The following is a 20,530-nucleotide window of genomic DNA, read 5'->3' on the forward strand; positions in this document are numbered from 1 at the left end:
TCCTGGTAAGGCAGAAACTTTTTTGTATATCCTTTATATCGAAGCAAAGCGATTGGAGCAAATCTCAAGGTAGCAGAAGCTGCTGGTTTCCTGTCACCTGGTGTTAATCAGAGGTACCACCCGACGCCTGCTCTGTCTCGCTCATCTTCAAGTGCTCTCAGGTACGAGAAGAGGCCTGCTGATCACAGCGGTGAGTGGCGGAAATTGGTGGTCCCTGAGCCTCGAAGCCTTAGAGACTCCGGTAAGGAATGGGTTTGCTCTGTTTTAATGACTGAAAATGAGAGGCTGGGTGAGGAGAGGAATGTTTTAGAGACTAGAGAGTCGGCTTTCAGTCTGCGGTGTCCCTGGTGAGACTTTCAAATTGGCGGCATGATTTAAACGGTGGCGATTTTAAGGCTGGATGTGCCACACTCCTCCTAGCTGCTCCCCCTCTCAAAGATGATCCTGGGCAGTGGGAGGTCCAAGGATTCTACATGGAGATAAAGTTTCTAGAATGTTGGGCTCAAGCTGGGGCTCCACTAGATAGATGGTGCATAACTTCGGGTGAGTTGCCAAACCTCTCCAGGCCTCAATTTCCTCATCCATAAAATGGGAGCGACAGCAAGGTCCTCAGCATCATAAGTCTAAATCTAAAATACAGAATCTTTTTAGGACTGCCTGAGACCAAACTAGAACATAATCCCAGGCATATGAATCCAACCCCGTTCCTCTTGCTTCGGCTGACTTCGTTTCCAAAGATAAATTTCGATGTAAACACACAGAGCTGGTGGTAAACCTTAGCATCTAGCATTTTCTACATGGCATTGCTGCACTGAGCACAAATCCTGCTCTCTGTCTATAATCTAAGAAGCCAGGAGTGAGAGAGGGCACTGGAAACAGGATAGAGGGGTTGACTTTGACCAGGTTCTAGTGTAAAGTGTGTGTGTGTGTGTGTGTGTGTGTGTGTGTGTGTGTGTGTGCATCCATACACACACATGTGGAAGACAGAGGTTAACATCAGATGCTGCCTTCAGTCACAAGACTAGGTTTCTCACCCAATCTGAAACTTACAAATTTGGCTAGACTGTCTGGCCAGCAAGCCCCAGGGATCTCAGCACTGAAGTTACGAGTGTATGCTACCACATCTGTCACTTACTGTAGATGCTGAAACCCATACTCAGGTTCTCAGGCTTGTGAAACATGACCTGAGCCATCTCACAAGCCCCTTGTTCCAAGGTCTTAAGTCTGAGCAGTGGGCAAAACAAAGTGACCTGAGGCACTGTGCCTAAAAAGGGCTACAAGACTACAGCACCTTTGTAGAGGGAGGTTTTGGTTGAGTGGCCGGAACTAGTTGAAGAGTACTGAGGACTATGTGAGTGAGAAGGAAGTTGGGGAAAGGGTAGAAGGCAAAATGTGCAGACGCTGAAGTGAAGAAAGGAAGAAATGGGATTGTAATGGGAGAGCATTGCTATATTTTAAAATGAGAGTTTGGAGACTGGAGCACATTTTTGTTATAGTAAGGGCCAGTAATAATTATTCCTTGAATATTTATTGTCTTATCAATCACAGCACATCTTTGCCTAATTTTACAGAAATCACAAATGTAGAAAGAGCTAGAACCCTTTCTCTTACACAATGCCACACAAACAGTGAGAGTAGGTCCCAGGAAAGAGGGATTTCTGGGAAGAGCAAGCATCTGGTGGAAGAAAATGGAGTGGAAAAAGTTGAGAAGGAAAGAATGTAAGATGATTCACCCAACAGCCAAAAGCACAGGAAGAAGGGAAGAATAAATGCAAAGCTATTTTGAGTGGCAAAGGGGGAAGTTGAGGTTAGGGGCCTCAAGCATCTCAGTAGATGATGGAGTTATTGGATCTAAAAGTCATTATTTAAACCAAAGCCACAGAAGATGCTGTGAAATCTTCAGAGGATGGACCAAAAAAAAAAATGATGATGCCTCTAGAAGTCAAAGGGCTCATGGAAGTCATTTCAGTCTCAGTGTTGATTTTGACCAGTGTGGTCAGTAACCCTACTCATCAGACGATCTTTGCTGTGAGCTGGAGGCCCTTGAAGTAATTTTGTCTAACTTTTTAATTATTATAAGGCAAGGCTGCAAAAATCTATATTTTTGTGGGTGAGAAAGAGAGGGAGGTAAGGAAGATGATTAGCAGAAGATGGCATATAAAAGTAATATTTTATAGTAATATTTATTCAATACCTTGTATAAATATAGTTATTACAAAGATAATATTTAACAGAAAGATAAAATGTTCTTCTCTCCACATTATTACTGCCAGTCATCCATACAGACAGCCCCACCAGAATTTGCCTAAATAAAAGGTTTATCTCAGAAACAACACAGACCCGAGACTTAATGAGCAGTTGGTAACGACAGGAGAATTATAGTAATGGTAGCCCAATCATTTCCTTCACCCTGAACAATTAGTGACCTTGCACTTTAAGTCGCCATCACTAAAATTAGTTCCCTGGAATGGAGTGAAGTGACTTCTAGCTCATTCCCTAGTTGCCAAAAGATCTTGGGAAAATTAACTTATGTGAACTTCTATTTACACATCCACTAAAAGAAGATACACTGACTGCTGAGAGAAGGAGGTATGAGAAAAACCGGAAATAGCGCAGGTAGTATACCTGGGATGCAATTTGTGTTCAAGTAAACATCTGTGGTCATACAGTCTAGCCTCAGGGTCCACAGAATGAGCATCAGTGTCAGGGCCTTCAAGTTCGGCTCCCTTGGTAAGTATACGGTCTTTGGGAAAGTATGCCCCATGTGCAGGGGCAAGGTCCTTATTTCTGACATGAGCAAACTGGCTTCTGAGATTTCTCTGGTGCTAGACCAGAATTCATTTGCAAACTCCTTGGTTGGCTATGTAAATAAGGGTTTTTTTTTTGGGGGGGGGGGTTGGTGGTCTCGTGGGATGGTTTGTGGCATGAAACAGATTCCCTTGGGCCAAGTGACAGCTGCTAATTTAGAACATGGGGGAAATCAAGTGAGAAGCTTGTCCCTGAAGCCCATGTTGGGGAACAGATCATTTCTGTACTGCTTAAGTGATGCAGTATTGCATAGTTTAAAGGGAAAGGAAGAGAAATTGAACTGCTGCCCACAGGAGTGACAGCAGTGAGTCACGGACACTGCAGTTGACGGGCAAAGGCTTCTTCTCAGATCATCGGTAATTACATAACTTCCAGTGAGTTGCCTAGCTTGTCTGTCCTTGTCTCCTCCTCATCCCTTGTGTCCTCTACTGGGCTCAGAAGAAACAACCCAGATGGGATTGCTTTGTAATTATAAAATAGGCAGACGTAAGAGATTCCGCTGCCCAGCCCTCCCTGACTTTAGTAAGACTCAGCAACCTCGGTCACCAGTCTTAATTCCACAGCTTACAATCAGTAAAGACGAGGCCAGATGTGTAGCCCTAGATACGGATATCCAGGGCACAGACAATATCAATGGACGTCATTGGTTGATACAACCAATGGGTAAATACCCCCAACACAAGACACGTGAAGAAGGCTGAATGGCCTTACCCTGTCAGAGCTGGAAAGCATGTGGCCCATCATCTCATCTCTTCGAAAACAACTCCTGGGCACTAACAGATGGCACTCCCTGCCCTCCTCCCTGTCCTCAGCACACATGCCCACACGTTTCTGATGCTAATTCTATGAGAAGGGCACTGTTCTCGCTCAAGCTGGATAAAAGTGGAAACCACAGCTCAGAAGTGTGTAAACAGTAAGAATCGCAACAAAGCAGCTAACGTGTATTCCTTTGTGGGCGCTTTGCATAAACCTTGCATTCCTTTGATGTTTATTAAGAAGCTTCATGAGCATCATTTTAGATACTGCTTAAGAAGCAACAACATTGTTTGTTTCTTTAGAGAGAGAGCTGTAATAAACAAGTATATAAGGCATCTTACCATGGAGAGATTTGAAGTGAGGGGAATAGAGCAGGGTGTGTTGGGACAGAGAGCATAAGCAAAGGCATGCGTGATAGGTTCCTGACTCTATGTAAGAGCATGCGTGATAGGTTCCTGACTCTATGTAAGAGCATGCGTGATAGGTTCCTGACTCTATGTAAGAGCATGCGTGATAGGTTCCTGACTCTATGTAAGAGCATGCGTGATAGGTTCCTGACTCTATGTAAGAGCATGTGTGATAGGAACCTAGAAGGCCTTTGGGGAGAGCTGGTGTTTAAGCTATGCCAGGGTGAAAAAAGTGAAAACACAGGAACACAAACCATCATCATCTGTCTCTCGTAAGGAGCTGTGAAACAGGGATTATTACTATTCTGAACCTGAGCCCCAGAGAACTTATACTTCACCTCAGAGGAATTAGAGTTATTGCTAGAACCAGCCAGTCTCACTCAGAGGCTGTGAACTCACCTGTAACATCAGAGAGTGTGGAGAGCCACAGATAGCAGTGACCCCTGCTGCTTCCCTGGCGCAAATGCGCCCCTTATGCGCATGCGCAGTGCGCCCCTTTGAGCAAGCCCCTTATGCACATGCCTGAAGGCATAGCATGAGGTGGCGTGATTCGAACAAGGCATAGCGTGAGGTGGCGTGATCCGAATGCACCAACCAAGAGCGACAACGTGGCAGTCTCTGATAGGACCAGGCACACTATAAAGGTTCTGTGGGAGCTTTTCCCGTAGTCCAGGATCCTGAATAAACTGCGGCAAGAAGAGTTCCCGGTGTTGGTGTCTTTCCTGCTGGTCGGGAGCAGCATCAACAAGAGAGTACTCTTGATGTGGCCTGCTCAAAGTTAGAGTCAGAGGGAGAGGCCAAGACCATTTCTCCTGATTTTAAGGACAGTCCTTGCCTTAATTGGGAATGGCACCTCCTGGCCTCCACACTCTTCAGGGACAGATGACCGAGCCAATACAAAATGTTGTTTGCAACATTAAATCATAAGAACACCACCCAAAGAAGGACCAGCTAGATGAATGCATAGAGCAGGGGTGAAGCTCAGTGGCATTTTCCTAACTCTCACAAGGCCTTGGGTCCAAACCCCAGCACAGACAAAAATGCATATGGGCATTCATTCATGGTATGTTCTAGAGGTATAGCTCTCTGGGTAATTGACTTCTCAGTGTTTTCTTGAGCGTTAATGTGTGTCCAAACATGATTAGCAGGCATTCTAGCTCAGGATCCTGGGCCTGCATGTCCTTGCCTGAGATTGCCCCTCCTGACCCTTTCCTATACCATAATGGTAGACCTTGCCTCACATCTGAAACTAGCAGGAAAAGGGCACGCTTCAGTTGGCACCACTGAGGGCACACTAAGAGCAGTATTATTAGATGGTGCTAGAAGGTCACCTTACTGTTTTACTTTCAGGAGCCTGAGAACAGAATGACAACACCCAGAAACTCAGTGAGTGGAACCTACCCAACAGAGCTTACAAGAGGCCCTCTCGCCATGCAGCAAGCTCAAAAAGTAAACCTCAGGAGGACACCTTCACTGGTGGGCCCCACGCAAAGCTTCTTCATGAGGGAATCAAAGGCTTTGGGGGTAAGGCTGTCCTCATCCATTCTGCATTCTGCAAATGCCCTGGCCTGCACACGCTGATGCTTCAGACTGTCCATGGGACTCAGTGTATGTTACACAGACAGATCTCAGTGGGTGATTCTTCATATCTCACACAGTGGGCGGGGCCAAAAGGCACCAGTTCCCACCTGGACCACTGCACTGTGAGCTTACATTATCTCTTGGTTTGGAGGTTAAAGGATCTTCCATCCTGGTCCATTGTTCAGATTCCAGGCATATGTATTCCTTGAAAATGCCCTGTGTGGTGGAAGAGAAAGATCTGAGGGAGAAGGGGGCAAAGTTCTCGGCAGCCCTACCACTCCTCTTAGGATCTTTGCGTGGTCTCTGTCCACCAGGGACTTCATCACCAGTGCCTTTCTTCTCTCCTCAGGCTGTCCAGATCATGAATGGCCTCTTCCATATTTCCCTGGGCGGGCTGCTGATGATCCCCACGGGGGTCTTTGCACCAATCTGTGTGAGTGTATGGTACCCTCTCTGGGGAGGCATCATGGTAAGTTAAAATAAACAGCAACCATTTGTGAGATGCTGAAGGGGGAGCAAAGGGCAAAAAAGAAAAAAGATCTGGATTGTTTCTGCTGACAAAAGCAATATGGGCAGGAAGAAGCTTATTGGGTCAGCATAGTTAGTAGGAAGAAGGGTAGACTACACCAACTTGGCTCTTGTGACTGCTCATGGCTGTGTTCTAAGTGGGGTCACAGAAAAGGGCACATGGACAGGTGTCTTCAGGGAAGGAAGACTGTACAAAGCAGGGTCTCTCCATAGCCGGCTAGTGCAGGCCATGAGATGCCAGATATTTGGCGCTTTGGAAGAAAAGGAGAAATGAGAAATCCCAAGCCCTCCCACGCCCCTACAAATTTGTTAACCTGATGAAATTATTCCCATCCCAGAAAGTCTTTTGTACTTCTGAGTTCAGCAACACTCTTTGGGGCTACTTAATGTGCATGTTTCCCAAACGTATAATTCTGTGGATGACATGAGGCTAGGTAGTGTTTGTTTTGCCAGGATACTTTTCGTGACTGTGTCCCTCTAAGGGTGAGTCCAGAACTGAAGTGTCCAGAACCAAAGTAGAGGTCATAAGGCTTTCCTGCACTTTAGAGCTTGAACCTTAGAAAGAAAGTTGAGAAATAATCACTATTACTTCCTGAGGCAACCAATGTTTTGGTGAAGTGTATCATATTCAAGGCAAGCACTGCCTTCTACACTATCTCTCAGGGGCATCGAAGCTATTAAATCACTGTGACACCACAAGAACATTTTCACTAACTTCAATCAGAGAGATGGGCTGGAAAGATGGCTCAGTGGTTAAGAACACTGGCTGCTCTTCCAGAGGACTCAGGTTCAAATTCCCTGTGCACCCACATGGCAGCTCACAGCCATCTGTAACTCCAGTTCCAGGGGAATCCAACACTTGTTGGCCAGGCATGCTCATGGTGCACAGACATGCAGACAAGACACTCACACACATAAAATAAATCAATTTAAATGTTTCGTTTTAAAAAGGGGAGAAAATTAAGTGTTATAATTCACACTGATACTCTCTCCCACCTATCCCTCCTAAACAAGTGCCTAAATCTAACTGCAGCCTGTGTAGATAAGGAGTAATTCATGTCATTGGTGGTGATTTCTTATGTTTCTGTTTGATGGTATGGGCCCAGAGGGTTCTCACTGGCAAGGAAGTATGACTTCTGCCTCTCTTTTCTTATTCTGTTTCTAGCTTAGGGTCCCCAGAATTTGAACAGGACAGGCTGAGTGTATGAATCTGAGTAACAAAGAAACATAGATACCAAGAAAAAAATGTGATGAAAATGTGGTGCATATTTAACAAAAGACACTAAAAAATATAGGTGGCTCCTTCCTAGTCAGTTATCAGTGACAGTGACCTGTGGTGTTTCTCCCCCTTCTGCCCTTTTTCCTTCCCCCCCCCTTCCCCCTCTCTTCACAGTATATTATTTCCGGGTCACTCCTGGCAGCTGCAGCAGAAAAAAACTCCAAGAAGACTTTGGCAAGTAATCCCACATCCTTTCCCACACATGAGACACACAGCTACTTTCTCAGTTGAAAACAAGCTCTGGGGCCCCTTAAAGAGCTTTGCAATCACAGACTCTTTCTGAGCAAAGGATCCTGTATCATCCTGGTTGTAATGTGATTTTACTTCATGAAAAATCCAAAACTGGCATCTGCCTTAAGTCTGTCCATGATGAGGGAATCAAAGGTAGAGCTTGGAAGACCGGATTTAAGGTCTTTCAACCCTAAGTTTGCCGTGGAGGTGACAGACCTGACATATTTTTGAAAGAATGTCATCTGGGAAATGACACACCATTTAGAAAAAAATTTTGATCCCTACACTTGGGTTCTAGCTAAGTCAGAACCCCGAGTGGATACAGAGTGTCCCCTGAATCTTACCCCTGTCAACAGCTATGCTAACCCTGACATAGGAAATCAATATAAAAATGAAGTAGGAAATTGCATGAGATAGTGTAGTGGAAGCCATAGGCCTACAGCAGCCTGCCCACAGAATTCATTTCTATCCCTTTTAAGGAGGTAACTACAGAATTCTCCCATCTAGATGGGTGACCAGCACTTACTACTGCATTTCTTGTCAGAAAACCTCTTAGCAATACTTTGACTTACTGACCTAAGTCACTTGGAGCTGTGCATTGATATGGTTCCTCTCTGTGAGTGGCCTGAAAAAAGATTCAATATAGAGGAAGCAATAAATTGTTTACAAATGTGAAGTATAACCCCAACTACCAAATTGCCATTAGTAGTCCACATAGCCGGGAGTTAATGCGTGTTTCATGAAACATTTGTCAATAATGCCACACCATCATGGCACTTGGCCTATGATATGCCAAGCTTTTACCACCTGTGAACGACATAGTAGTCACTGCCATGTCCTGTAGCCTATGCTACCAAGAGACATCTACCCTTAATAGTACTGGGGAAGACAGCTGATGGGGATGATGTCACTAGGGAACCGTGGTATCATTGTTATGGCTGATGCATTTTATTTGGTGGTGGTCTTAGTTAGAGTTTCTATTGCTGTGATGAAATGCCATGACCAAAAAGCATTTGCAGTGGCCATGGAGGGGTACTTGCTTCCCCTGGCTTGCTCAGCCTGCTTTCTTTCTTTCTTTCTTTCTTTCTTTTTTTTTTTTTTTTTAAGAACTCACTACCACCAGCCCATTGATGAAACCACCCACAATGGGCTGGGCTCTCCCCTATCAATCACTAATTAAGAAAATGCCCTACATCTGGCTCTTATGGTCGCATTTTCTCAATTAAGGTTCCTTCCATTCAGAGAGCTCCAGTTTGTGTGTCAAGTTGACACAAGACCGGCCAGCACAATGGTACAGACCTAGAAAGTTCTACCTATACCTTCATCATCAATATGTAGTCATGCTATGCAGCCTTCTGCATATGTCCCTCTGCTCACTCCTTATTATGCAAGGAGATAACACTCTGGATGCCGTTAGTCCTCACTCGCTAAGGGTTACTGCACTCTGGGAGGGTGGTGGCAATGAAAAAAGTTCAGGGGTACAAAATGTGGATAATTTTGGTTACCCAAAATTGACCACTGGAATGCTGGTTTCATAATGGTGATTGCTTAAGATGGGAAGAGTGGAAAAGAAGGGAGAAGGAGGCTAAAAGTTGTGCTTTACAGTGGCAACGAGGCTGAAGCCCATAGCAAGAACTGAGCTAGGATCAGGTGTGGCATCTTCATGAGTCAGGGGGATGGATGACAGCTGGAATCCCATCTCCTACTTTATGGTTCCCAGATAGAAATCAAATCTAATTTGTTAACCTGTCTCTGTTTCAGGTCAAAGCGAAAATGGTAATGAGCTCCCTGAGCCTCTTTACTGCCATTGCGGGAATAATTATTTCAGTCATGGACATACTTACCATCACGGTTTCTCATTATTTAAAAATGGAGAGTCTGAATTTTAGTAAAACTCCCAAGCTCTATGTTGATATCTACAACTGTGAACCGTCTAATTCCTCAGAGGAAAACTCCCCGTCTACACAGTACTGTCACAGCGTGCAGTCCATGTTCTTGGTGAGTGGGAAAGTGGTGCATCTCCAGAGAAGAAGTGTGTTGTGCCTTATTATGAACATCAGCCCCAGGTCCAGGGAGTCTGTGGCTGCTACTTTTTCCGTACCGTGGCTTAGGACAGGAACCCTCTTCATACACTGCCTCCATTTCCTGGCCATAGGTAACATGTTATTAATCACAGAATTTAGAACGCAGAGTTTGAAGGGGAAAGAGGAGTAGATCTCCCAGGTGCTGTGGAGTTTCCTTGCTGTGACATCACATCCTGTGAAACCGATACTATTTCTTTTGAGACAGGGTCTCATGTAGTCCAGGCTGGCCTTCACTTTATTATGTATTCAAGGATGACCTTGAACTTCTGAAACGCCTGCCTCCACCTCCGCTAGTGCTGGGCTTTACAGGGATGTGCCACACTATGCCTCCTCTACATAGTGAGTCTGGAACTCAAGACTTCGAGTGTGCTAGGGGAGCACCCTACCAATTAAGCTACAATCCCACACCAAGCTGGCGGAATGAATGTAAGACTCTTTCTTACAAAGAATTGATTGTTTAGCTTACTATCCCCACATCACTTTCTTGTGCCTGAAAATGCTATCTCCTTCTTTCTTTCTTTTTTTCTTTCTTTCTTTCTTTCTTTCTTTTTTTTTTCTTGTTGTTGTTTTTGGGGATTATTTTTGTTGTTGTTTTGTTTTGTTTTGTTTTGCTTTTGTGGGTTTTTTTGTTTTTCAAGACAGGGTTTCTCTGTGTTGCCCTGGCTGTCCTAGACTTACTTTGTAGACCAGGCTGGCCTCGAACTCACAGTGACCCACCTGCCCCTGCCTCTCCGGTGCTGGGATTAAAGGCGTGCGCCACCACGCCCAGCAAAATGCTGTCTCTTACAACAGCCGTTCCCCCCAGTAGCTCAGTTTACTAACCTAAAGAACTGAGTTGATTTTTTTGCTCATTGAGTTTTAGTCATCTGTCATCACTGTGCATGCACTCGGCACGTCCATCAGCCATTATCTCATCTTTGCCTTTGTTCTGTTGGTTTCCAGGGCATTCTGTCCTTGATGCTGATCTTTGCGTTCTTCCAGAACCTTGTGACAGCTGGCATTGTGGAGAATGAGTGGAAAGGAATGTGCTCCAGAACCAAATCTGTAAGTTGGAGTTGTCCGTTCATAACCACCTAGGAAATTAATATCTGCAGAGAATTGTTATATAGATTATGATCTGGTGAAATTCTGAAACTAGGAGCTTCATTAGAAAAAGTGGTTTTTCTATATTTTAGGAAAACAGAAAACACCAGTCGTAACAGCTTAAAAAGAATTTTCATTTGCCTATTTCAGTGGCCGTCTTGGAGGCTTACTTCTCTGTCTGCTAACCTAGGCCTAGTCCTGGAAGCTTCTAGCCTCCTTATAATCTAACCTAAGCCTAAAATGTTTTCAGCCTCTGAGATTTACTCCTTAATGAGCTCACTCTTTCTTACCCTTTCTGAGCTCTGGGCTGGCTAGTTCAACACAGCTGTTCTGGCTCAAACTCCTCTCCCAGCTGACTTACTCAATATGGTTTTTCTCTTAGTCTTTGAATTGCTTGGCCTCAAACTAACTCCAGCAGTATGTTCTATTCTTCTGGCTCCTTCTCACTCTCTGGTTCATTTGATCTTCACCTGAGTGTTCTCTCTCTCTCTCTCTCTCTCTCTCTCTCTCTCTCTCTCTCTCTCTCTCTCTCTCTCTCTCCCTGTCTCGTCTCTCTATTACTCTCTTGGTAAAACTGCCTCCTCCCTCTCTCTCTGCTCTGCCCCTTAAATAGTTCCCTTTCCTCTCTCTTTTCATGAGAGCTGGGAATATCCTATTCTGTCAAATCTTTCTCAGATTTGTCACTTTCTTTTTCTGCAACTCAATTAGATATCACTTTCTAACACAGATGCTTCCTTCTACAAACTAACTTTATTTTCATTATTTGGGATTAAAGGCATATACCGCCATGCCTGGACCAAAGCTTTTCTTTTTTTTTTTTTTCATTTTTCTCTCCTTTATTAATTTATTCTTGTTACATCTCAATGGTTATCCCATCCCTTGTATCCTCCCATTCTTCCCTCCCTCCCATTTTCCCCTTATTCCCCTCCCCTATGACTGTTCCTGAGGGGGATTACCTCCCCCTGTATATGTCCAAAGCTTTTCTTTACCTGGTACTTGCTCTATACCAGGCTGGCCTTGAACTAAGATCTGCTTGCCTCTGTCTCCTGGATTAAAGGTGTGTTTGTATTCCAATCAGATCAGAGAGACCTCGAAGATCTTTGGATGTGATCTCTTGCCAGAGCATCTATGTTCTAAATTAAAAATTCTCCTACAGCCAGCAAATGTTTTGAAGTGTCAGTGGGCCTGTGCTTAGACAGAAGCCACAGTTCCACATGTGCACAGGTGTGCCTGCCAACCAGCCTTCTCTCTCCTTCAGACTCCCACTCCCACCCTGCCTTAGCTACTGTTCTACTCCAGTGATAAGACAGCATGGCCAAGGCAACTTATAAGAGAAAGCATTTATTTGGGGCTTACAGTTCCAGGGGATTAGTCAGGGTCCCTAACCATCATGGAGAAGAACGTGGCAGTGAGCAAGCAACCATGGCTCTGGAGCAGTAGCGGACAGCTTACCTCTGATCCATAGCATGAGGCAAGGAGAGCTAAGTGAGAATGGCCTTGCCTTTTAAAACCTCAAAGCCCACCACCAGTGACACACTTCCTCCCACAAGGCCGCACTGCCCAGTCATTCCCAAACAGTTCTACCAACTGCAGAACAAGTATTCAAAAGTTTGAGGCCGCGGAGGCCGTTCTTATTCGTGCCTTGATTGCATGCCCCCTCCAGTCTTAATGTGGCATAGGAGAGTGGAAGGCTGAAGGCTGATGCTAGTCACTGGTTCTTGGATTTTTCAGTATTCCCCTCTCCTCCCACTCTCTTCACCTCATTCCACCCCCAAAACAATAGTGTTTCAAAGAGTCTCCAAAGCTGGGAAATATGAATGTCCCGAGAGTACCTCTGTTACAAACAACCCCAGAACGTCAGATTATGAGATTTATCTTGTAGTTTAGAAGCCATTGCTGATTCCTTCATCAAACAGATGGGATGGGATTACATCACACTGACAGGGCGGGATGAGAGTAACTTCCGGAGGTTATAATCACTAAAGGCAAACAGTTCTAGAATCTAAACACCTCCATTTTTGCTGTGTTGTTATTCCATGTGGTATGATTATTCCAGGAAAAATGGCAAATGCCTGAAGTCATTAATGATTTTCTTGGACTGGAGATTTAATAAGTAGGTGATTTGGTAAGAATCAGAGCATCCAGGTAGCCAATCCTGGTATTTATAGAATATGGTTGATTAAATAAAAAGCTTGAGAATAAGTTGGTAATTGGATATATTTAGATTGCTAGGAGGTGTGTCAAAGGTAAAGGTCAAGAGGTATTTTGTTATGTTCTAGAATGTGGTTCTGCTGTCAGCCGGAGAAAAAAAAGAGCAGACAATTAAATTGAAAGAAGAAATCATTGAGCTAAGTGGAGTACCTTCCCAGCCAAAGAACGAAGAGGAGATTGAAATCATTCCAGTGCAAGAAGAGGAGGAAGAGGAAACAGAAATAAACTTTCCAGAGCCTCCCCAGGAGCAGGAATCCTTGCCAGTGGAAAATGAGATCTCTCCTTAAACTCTTTTCTTGTATGCACATTATTGTTTTTTATTGTTTAGTTACTCCCATTTCTTGTGGTCTTCCATGTCTATTCTCCATATTTTCACAGCTTATTTTTGCATAGAGAAGCCACAGTTAGCTCTCCTTCACATTGGAGAATGTAGCAATTATAGCAGATTGTGTTGTCCCTTGCTTGGGGAATCTTACGTTGGCAGAAATGCAGAGAACCCAATACTCATTCACCTTTTTCTTGGATGGGTGTTTTAGTAGTGGCAATGCTTTCCCCCTATTTCTTTCACCAGCAATTGCAGCTGAGGGAAAAGACACATGACTGTTCCATCTGTCTCTGAACTCTCTGACTCCTACATTTAAATTTTTAGAAGAGTCTCTTTTGCACTATTGTTTTAAGGAAAATAGAAATAATAATGGGAGGAAATGGGATACGTATTTTCCCACAGGGAAGAACACTGGCATGTTCTTCAAGCTTCTGTATCCCATTTGGGAAGCTGTGAAAAACTCTGTACAAACAGTATAGCTTACAACTTAGGCAAGTCTCCTTGTCTTAATTTTGCCAAACTGCTGTTTCTTGGCTTTTGGTTGCATCGTTTATGTACTTGTATTCTTTAGTCAAGAGAAGAAAGAACGGTGTGACAGAAATGTCTTAATGGGTACCAACTCTCAAATCATAAGCAACACCTATGCTTACAGGATGCTTTCCAGATGGCCAAGTGGTTTATGAAATAGTTTCATTTGATCTTTCATCACCATGAAAGAATCCCTGTCACTATTTTGCAATTCAATTGAAAGTAGGAAGCAAGCCAAGATATCCTGGGACCATCACAGCTAATAATTATAAGGACTTGACTCAGACCCAGCTCTTCAAATCCTGGTTTGAAATGTTTGAAATAACAAAATTATCTATACCCAGTGTCTGCATAAGCTATATTAAAAGGCATACTCTATGAGCAAAGTTTTGAGTCACAGAAGAGTCTGAATTGGATTTGACACCATATAAATTAAAATGCCCAGAAACTTACAACATTCAGAAAGCTAGTCGTGACATTAGTATGCAATTAGCTGGTAAGTTATAAGGTGGAGAAACTAAGCATAAACCATCTCAAAAAGAAGATCATGCTTAGAAACAGCATGGTTAAAATACCAAATCTCAGGCCACCCTACTTTCCCACTCCTGTTCGTGTGCGTAAATGCTAGCACTTGGCCTAGAAACACTTGAGTCTGAGAAGAGTTCACCCATAACCTACTGGTCAGATACTACGATCAGTCAGCGTCTTGTCATGACAGGCATATGGACAACTTAAGTCACACTCCTTGGAACATTTCTATTTTATTAGAAGTTACTGGTAGAAGGAATTTCCTGTAATTACACACAAAAAAATATGAAAGTAGAACTTTTTCCCTGTGTGGTCTTCAAAACAAGCTCTAAATAAATAAAACTTCGTGTTCGTGCCTGCAATGGATGATTCCACTTTGGGTGTTTCCTCCTCCTTCCTAACATCAAACAGTGGGATGCTCCGGTGGCCTCAGTTCATAGTCACATAATACCAACCTGCCTTTGAACACCGACACATTCAGCCATTTTGAGCTATTCCTACATACCTTACACATGCTCCTAAGGAGACTGTTCATCCAGTAGACCGTTGCTAATTGCTGCTCACTCTTGCAAGACACAGCATGATTCTCCACATCCAACACATGGAAGGTGCCCTCTGAAAGTAAAGAAGAGCATCGCAGAAGCTGGAGAAGGTGTGCACAGGGGAGGGAAAGCATCAAGCTGAAAAATCCTTAACTGCAGTATTCACTTTCTAAACTTTTCCCTCTCAGAAATTTATCATTTCCTTAAGTTTTTGGTTTTTTTTTTTTACTGTATCCATTGTTAGGTTCTCAATTAGTCTTTACCAAATTATCATGAGCTTTATGAGATGACTTTAACATATATTTAAAAGGAAAGAAAATTCTTGCCAACCTTCCCTAAGAATCCTCTGTCAATGTAGAATAAAATCACATTCTCCAGCGGCAGACATGTTTATCAAAGTAGAAGGTATTTCTCTAGCTTTGAGTTAGATATTCCTCTCAATTTTTATTTTTGTAAAATCTATTTTGTAACCATAAGGAACATTAAACTTTAAAACAAATCGGTTGCATCCACTGACTAGATACCCACCAATAGCAAGGTTGATTGGCTCCATTGTTTAGGGACCAATAATGAGGCAGAAGAACATCAAGGAAGGAGGCATGTGGTGGCACAAAGCTGCTCACCCTTTGACAGCTGGGAAGCTAAAAGAGAGAGCTGCAAATGCTTGGGTTCCAGTAGCCCTTCCAGGTCATTTCTAGCTTGAACAATAGATATTTACAGGGTATTTAAGATCCAAACCACAACATATGATAAGGCTGCTGTTAAGAAAGGTACAGTTAAAGATAAGACAGAGGCTCTAACTTTAAAAATGTTAGTGCCTGACTGAAGATAATAAAAATGTGCTCAAAGATAAAGAGTTGGACTCAAAGAAAACGCAGTGAGAAAGGGATAACCATTTCAACAAGCTCGTGGGATTCATGATAACTACTCAAAAAAATTAATTAAGTTTACCTCATAGTATAAAAGACTAACTAACTCAAAATGGTTCTGAAGCATAAATGTACAATGTAAAAAGCTAGCAAAATACTTAGAAGAAAAATACAGATTTAAAATTTGTGACCTTCTGACTTTCACACGAACTCTGGTGCCCCATATTTGACCACGTCCCCTGGATGGGGAGACCTGGTGGCACTCAGAGGAAGGATAGCAGGCTACCAAGAAGAGACTTGATACCCTATGAGCATATACAGGGGGAGGAGGTCCCCCTCAGTCACAGTCTTAGGGAAGGGGAGTAAGGGGAAAATGGGAGGGAGGGAGGAATGGGAGGATACAAGGGATGGGATAACTATTGATATGTAATAAGAATAAATTAATAATAAAATAAAATAAAATTTGTGACCTTTAATTAGACAATAGTTTCATAAATATGCTACCAAAAGAATAGGTAACCAAAAAAATTGAATGTCATCAAAATTTTAAATTTTTAATGAATTTTAAAAAATTTTAAAATCATTTTATTTATGTGTATTTATGAGGGCCTGCATGAGTTTATTTGTATCACATGTATACTAGAGCCTGCAGAGGTCAGAGGGAGGGATGTTAAATCCCTTGGAACCAGAGATACAAGTGGCTTTGAGCTGCCATATGGTGCTAGGAGCTAAACCCAGGTCCTCTACAAAAACAGTAAACACTCTTAACCATTGAGCCATCTCTCTAGGCCCTAAAAGATTTATGATGCATAGGACTCAAATATTAAAAGTGTACATACAACTCACATAAGGGAAAACATTTACAAATCCTAAACGTGACAGAGGTGATGTCACCAGAATCCACAGAGAAAGATAAAATTACATAATAGAGAGCCAACTAGTCTACATTTTTTAATTAGCAGGTGTTTTGAGCATATATTGCTCCAAACAAATTCTACAAATGGCCAATAAGCAAATAAATTGTTCAGCATCATAACACACTAGGAAAATATGAATAAACCCCTCAATGAGAAGCACAGCTTCGGGCTGGAGAGATGGCTCAGTGGTTAAGAGCCCTGTCTGCTCTTCCAAAGGTCCTGAGTTCAATTCCCAGCAACCACATGGTGGCTCACAACCATCTATAATGTGATCTGACACCCTCTTCTGGTATGCAAGCTAACATGCAGGCAGAGCACTGTATACATAATAAATAAATAAATCTTAAAAAAAAAAAAAGAGAAGCACAGCTTCACATTCATGAGATTGGCTATCAACAATAAGAAAGCAGCAAGTATCAGTAAGGATCTAGAGGAATTAAATGCTCATAAAATACTGATAGACAAATGAATGTAATCTCTTTGGAAAATTATCCATAGACAAGATAATTCAAAATTGGAAGCAACTGAAATATTTATTAACAACGAATGAACAGGGAAAACTCTAGCACATCTGCATCTACTAAAAGAATGCACTCCTCAGGACCTTAAAAGACATCATGTTAAGGAACAGGAAGCCAGCTACAAAGGCTCGTGTGTTGTTTGAGTCCATTTACTTGCCATGCCCGGAATGGTTTCCTGAGACCGAAGGTAGAAAAAATAATCATGCCTGGGTACAAACTGTTTGAGGAATTATAGAGTGCCGATGTTCCCTCAATCCTGTGAATCAAATGTTTAAAATACCTAAAGAGGTGTATTTTTAGGGTATTTGAATCTTACATTGATAAAAGTGCCTTTAAAAGATATGATGATGGGAGCCAGAACTGACTAGCCAGCATAATAAGCCCCGTTGCTCAGTATCAAGTAATTGTTAATGATACAGCACAGGAGGGGACTCAGCTAAGGTGAATTACGTACGACAAGAACACTTCATGAAGCAGCAAGTATTTTAATTGAGTCTTAGCGAATAGGTGTAAATACACAGAAAGCAAAGAGAAAAGACTATCATACATAAAAGGAAAATGAAAGTACGTGAATTAGTCACTGAAAATCAATAGACTGAAAGTGATGGGGAGATGAGAGTCCCCAGAAGACAGTGGCACTTCGTTAGGAATGCCCGCATTTACCTGTCAGCAGAAAGGCAGCTCATGAGGGTGAGATTGAGGACATCTAAGAAAGTAAAGCAACGGTTTTTGGTCCTATTTTGGAAGTGTCTTAGTTACTTCTCAGTTGCTGCAATAAAACATCATAACCGAAGCAATTTATAAAATAGAGAGTTTGGGCCGGGCGGTGGCGGCACACCCCTTTAATTCTGGCACTTGGGAGGCAGAGGCAGGTGGATCACTGTGAGTCCGAGGCCAGCCTGGTCGACAAAGCGAGTCCAGGACAGCCAAAGCTACACAGAGACCCTTTCTTGGATAACAAAAAAAAAAAAAAGAAAAAGAAAAAAGAAAGAAAGAAAAGAAAATAGAGTTTAATTGGGCACATGATTCCAGAGAGAGTTGGTGATGGTAGAGTGAAGGCATGGTGGCAGGAAGCTGAAACATGAACAGGCAGTTCATAGCTCATCTACAAGCAGGAGGCAGAGAGCACACTGGGAATGGATTGGGTCTTGTGAAACAGCAAAGCCTGTCCCCAATCCTCCAACAAGGCCACACTTGCTAATCCTTCGCAAAGAATTCCACTGGGGAGAAAGTATCCAAACATCTGAGTTTATGGTGTCCATTCTATTCAAACCAGCACAGGAAGTTAAGAAGAAAAAGCCTCAAGGGGCAAGAAAGAAGCACAACACTGCTGTGGAGAAATTCTCAAGAATGACAGCTGAGCAGAGGCTGCCCGACTCAGGGTTAGGGGAAGCAAGCTTAGGGGAGCAGTAACAGGAAAAGACAGAATGCAGTTCACTGGAAATCACACTGAGAGCTGACACTGCTTTTGAGACGTCTTTACTGTAAAGGAGAAAGATGAGCAGTGGTTTGCCTAAGAATCAGGGTTTAAAACCACAGCATTAAGCAAAATAAACTAAATGTATTGTCTGCTACTATTGCCTGCTAGCTAGTGTCATTCTGAGGGCAGAGACTAGCTGTCCATTGGATTGACAGAATTCAGGTGACTTATTCTGCATCTTCCAAACAGTTGTAAAGCAAAGGATGTACTCCATAGCTGGCACTAAGATCACTCTTGCCCCTTCCAGTTTACTGTTACCCTAAAGACATTTTGAGAGTAGTGTGTGGCATTCACCGTGTTCCTGATCCTCGGCTTTGACAGGAATAAATTTTCAAGCCACAGCATCACCATGGACCAGCTGTAAAGAGTCCGAAAGCTCTTGTCATGTAACAGCTCAGGCACAACTCTTCACCAGCTCCCACAGTAAGGGGCCACCAGCAGCTAGCTACCCACAGCTCTGCTCTCGTCTTTGTAGGAAATGAAACTTGTTAAAAATTAGCTTTTACATTTTACAGGAAACAGCTGCGATGAATCTTAGCATATGACAGGAAAAGTGTGTGTGTTGCAATATGGTAGAAAACTTCTTAAATCACACAACACAAAAATTTTCTTTTAAATATTTGATTCAGGTGCTTGACAAAAATAATAAGTAAAGCTCACTCTAGGGTGTATTTATAGACCCTTCACCTACGCAGGGCTGCAAGAGAGTCATTTGAACATCTTTTTCCTATACACACTGTATTGCATTAATTCTTTACTTTTTCCCACACTGTAACATGTTTGAAATTTTACTATATAGTAGGTAAAATAGAATTTTTCTTTCTTAGAGTTTAACAAAATAATGATGTCTTACCAAACTTTTATGTAAGATTCAATGAAGTATTTAGACACATGACTAACTCTTAAGAAAAATGATAGAAGTTGTCTTTAAATGATATGATGATGATGACGACTGTTGATGTTGTTAATGATAGCAATAACTTAGAGCCAGATATTCACTTTGATGACAAGCCATACCAGAAAAAGTCCCTAAGAGGTGACTTGGTTTGGCTTTAAGTTTCTCACACTTAACTTTGGCAGTACTTCATTCCAAAATAGTCACTGGCCAGAACAATATAAATGTCATTATTCACTTTCCTGGTTAGTTTCTTGTCAACTTGACACAGGCTAGAGTGTTCTGGGAAGAGGAACATCAATTGAGAAAAATGCTCCATCAGATTTCCTGTAGGCAACGCTTGAGAGCGTTTTCCTGATTAATGACTGGTATTGGAGGGCCTAAAAAACCAGGGGCAGTGCCACTCCTGGGCAGGTGGTCCTGGGTTGTAGTGAAAGTGGGCCAAGCATGCCATGGAGAACAAGCCAGTGAGCAGCACTCTTCCACGGTCTCTGCTTCAGTTTCTACTCCCAGATTCCTGCCTTGACTCCTTTCTCGGTGAACTATAACCTGTAAGATGAAATAAACCCTTTCCTCCCCTTGGTGCTTTTGGTCATGGTGTTTATCACAGCAACAAAAACCTAAGTAGGACATTCAAATAAGTTCTTTTGCTTTGCTTACTTTGACTTTTTTTTTAAGAGATAGACTGTACCTATGAAAAGAAACTTTTGTTAACAACGCAAAAGCTAAGATGCTGTTAGGCACCCTGTAAAATCAGAGAAGGATCAAGAGGCAGAAAAGATGGCCCTCAAGACATTATACCCTCATTGTGTCTTCTTTGCCTCTTCTTCAATGAGCAGTGCGTGGTAGAGGGAGTGGAAAAAAGCGTTTGATGATGCAGGTCAAAGATGCCTTGTGTCCAGTCCCTCACCTCTATTCTCTGACAGGGAAGAATGGGGCTCTGTTCCTTCCCTCCAA

The 20,530-nt window shown here is 42.7% G+C and overlaps 1 protein-coding gene across 1 annotated transcript; it reads left to right on the forward strand.

Annotated features, from left to right (window-relative positions):
* Window positions 1–87: 87 nt before the first annotated feature.
* On the forward strand, window positions 88–14,961 carry MS4A1 (membrane spanning 4-domains A1). The gene is made up of 7 exons (XM_084772299.1): window positions 88–241; window positions 5,322–5,495; window positions 5,902–6,021; window positions 7,474–7,533; window positions 9,352–9,588; window positions 10,617–10,718; window positions 13,037–14,961. The coding sequence occupies exons 2-7, from the start codon at window positions 5,337–5,339 to the stop codon at window positions 13,253–13,255; spliced, it is 897 nt and encodes a 298-aa protein (XP_084628425.1). The 5' UTR covers window positions 88–241; window positions 5,322–5,336; the 3' UTR covers window positions 13,256–14,961.
* Window positions 14,962–20,530: the final 5,569 nt, after the last annotated feature.

This window comes from Acomys minous (assembly GCF_964271855.1).
Source record: "Acomys minous genome assembly, chromosome: 2".
Classification (NCBI taxonomy): domain Eukaryota; kingdom Metazoa; phylum Chordata; class Mammalia; order Rodentia; family Muridae; genus Acomys; species Acomys minous.

What these genes read in the sequence shown, in the direction of transcription:
- MS4A1 (XM_084772299.1), top strand. Translation starts at nt 5,337, where the DNA reads ATGACAACACCCAGAAACTCAGTGAGTGGAACCTACCCAACAGAGCTT. An exon ending in CTCTCTGGGGAGGCATCATG is followed by an intron (nt 6,022 to 7,473) that starts GTAAGTTAAAAT and finishes CTCTCTTCACAG; the next exon opens with TATATTATTTCCGGGTCACT. An exon ending in AAAACTCCAAGAAGACTTTG is followed by an intron (nt 7,534 to 9,351) that starts GCAAGTAATCCC and finishes TCTCTGTTTCAG; the next exon opens with GTCAAAGCGAAAATGGTAAT.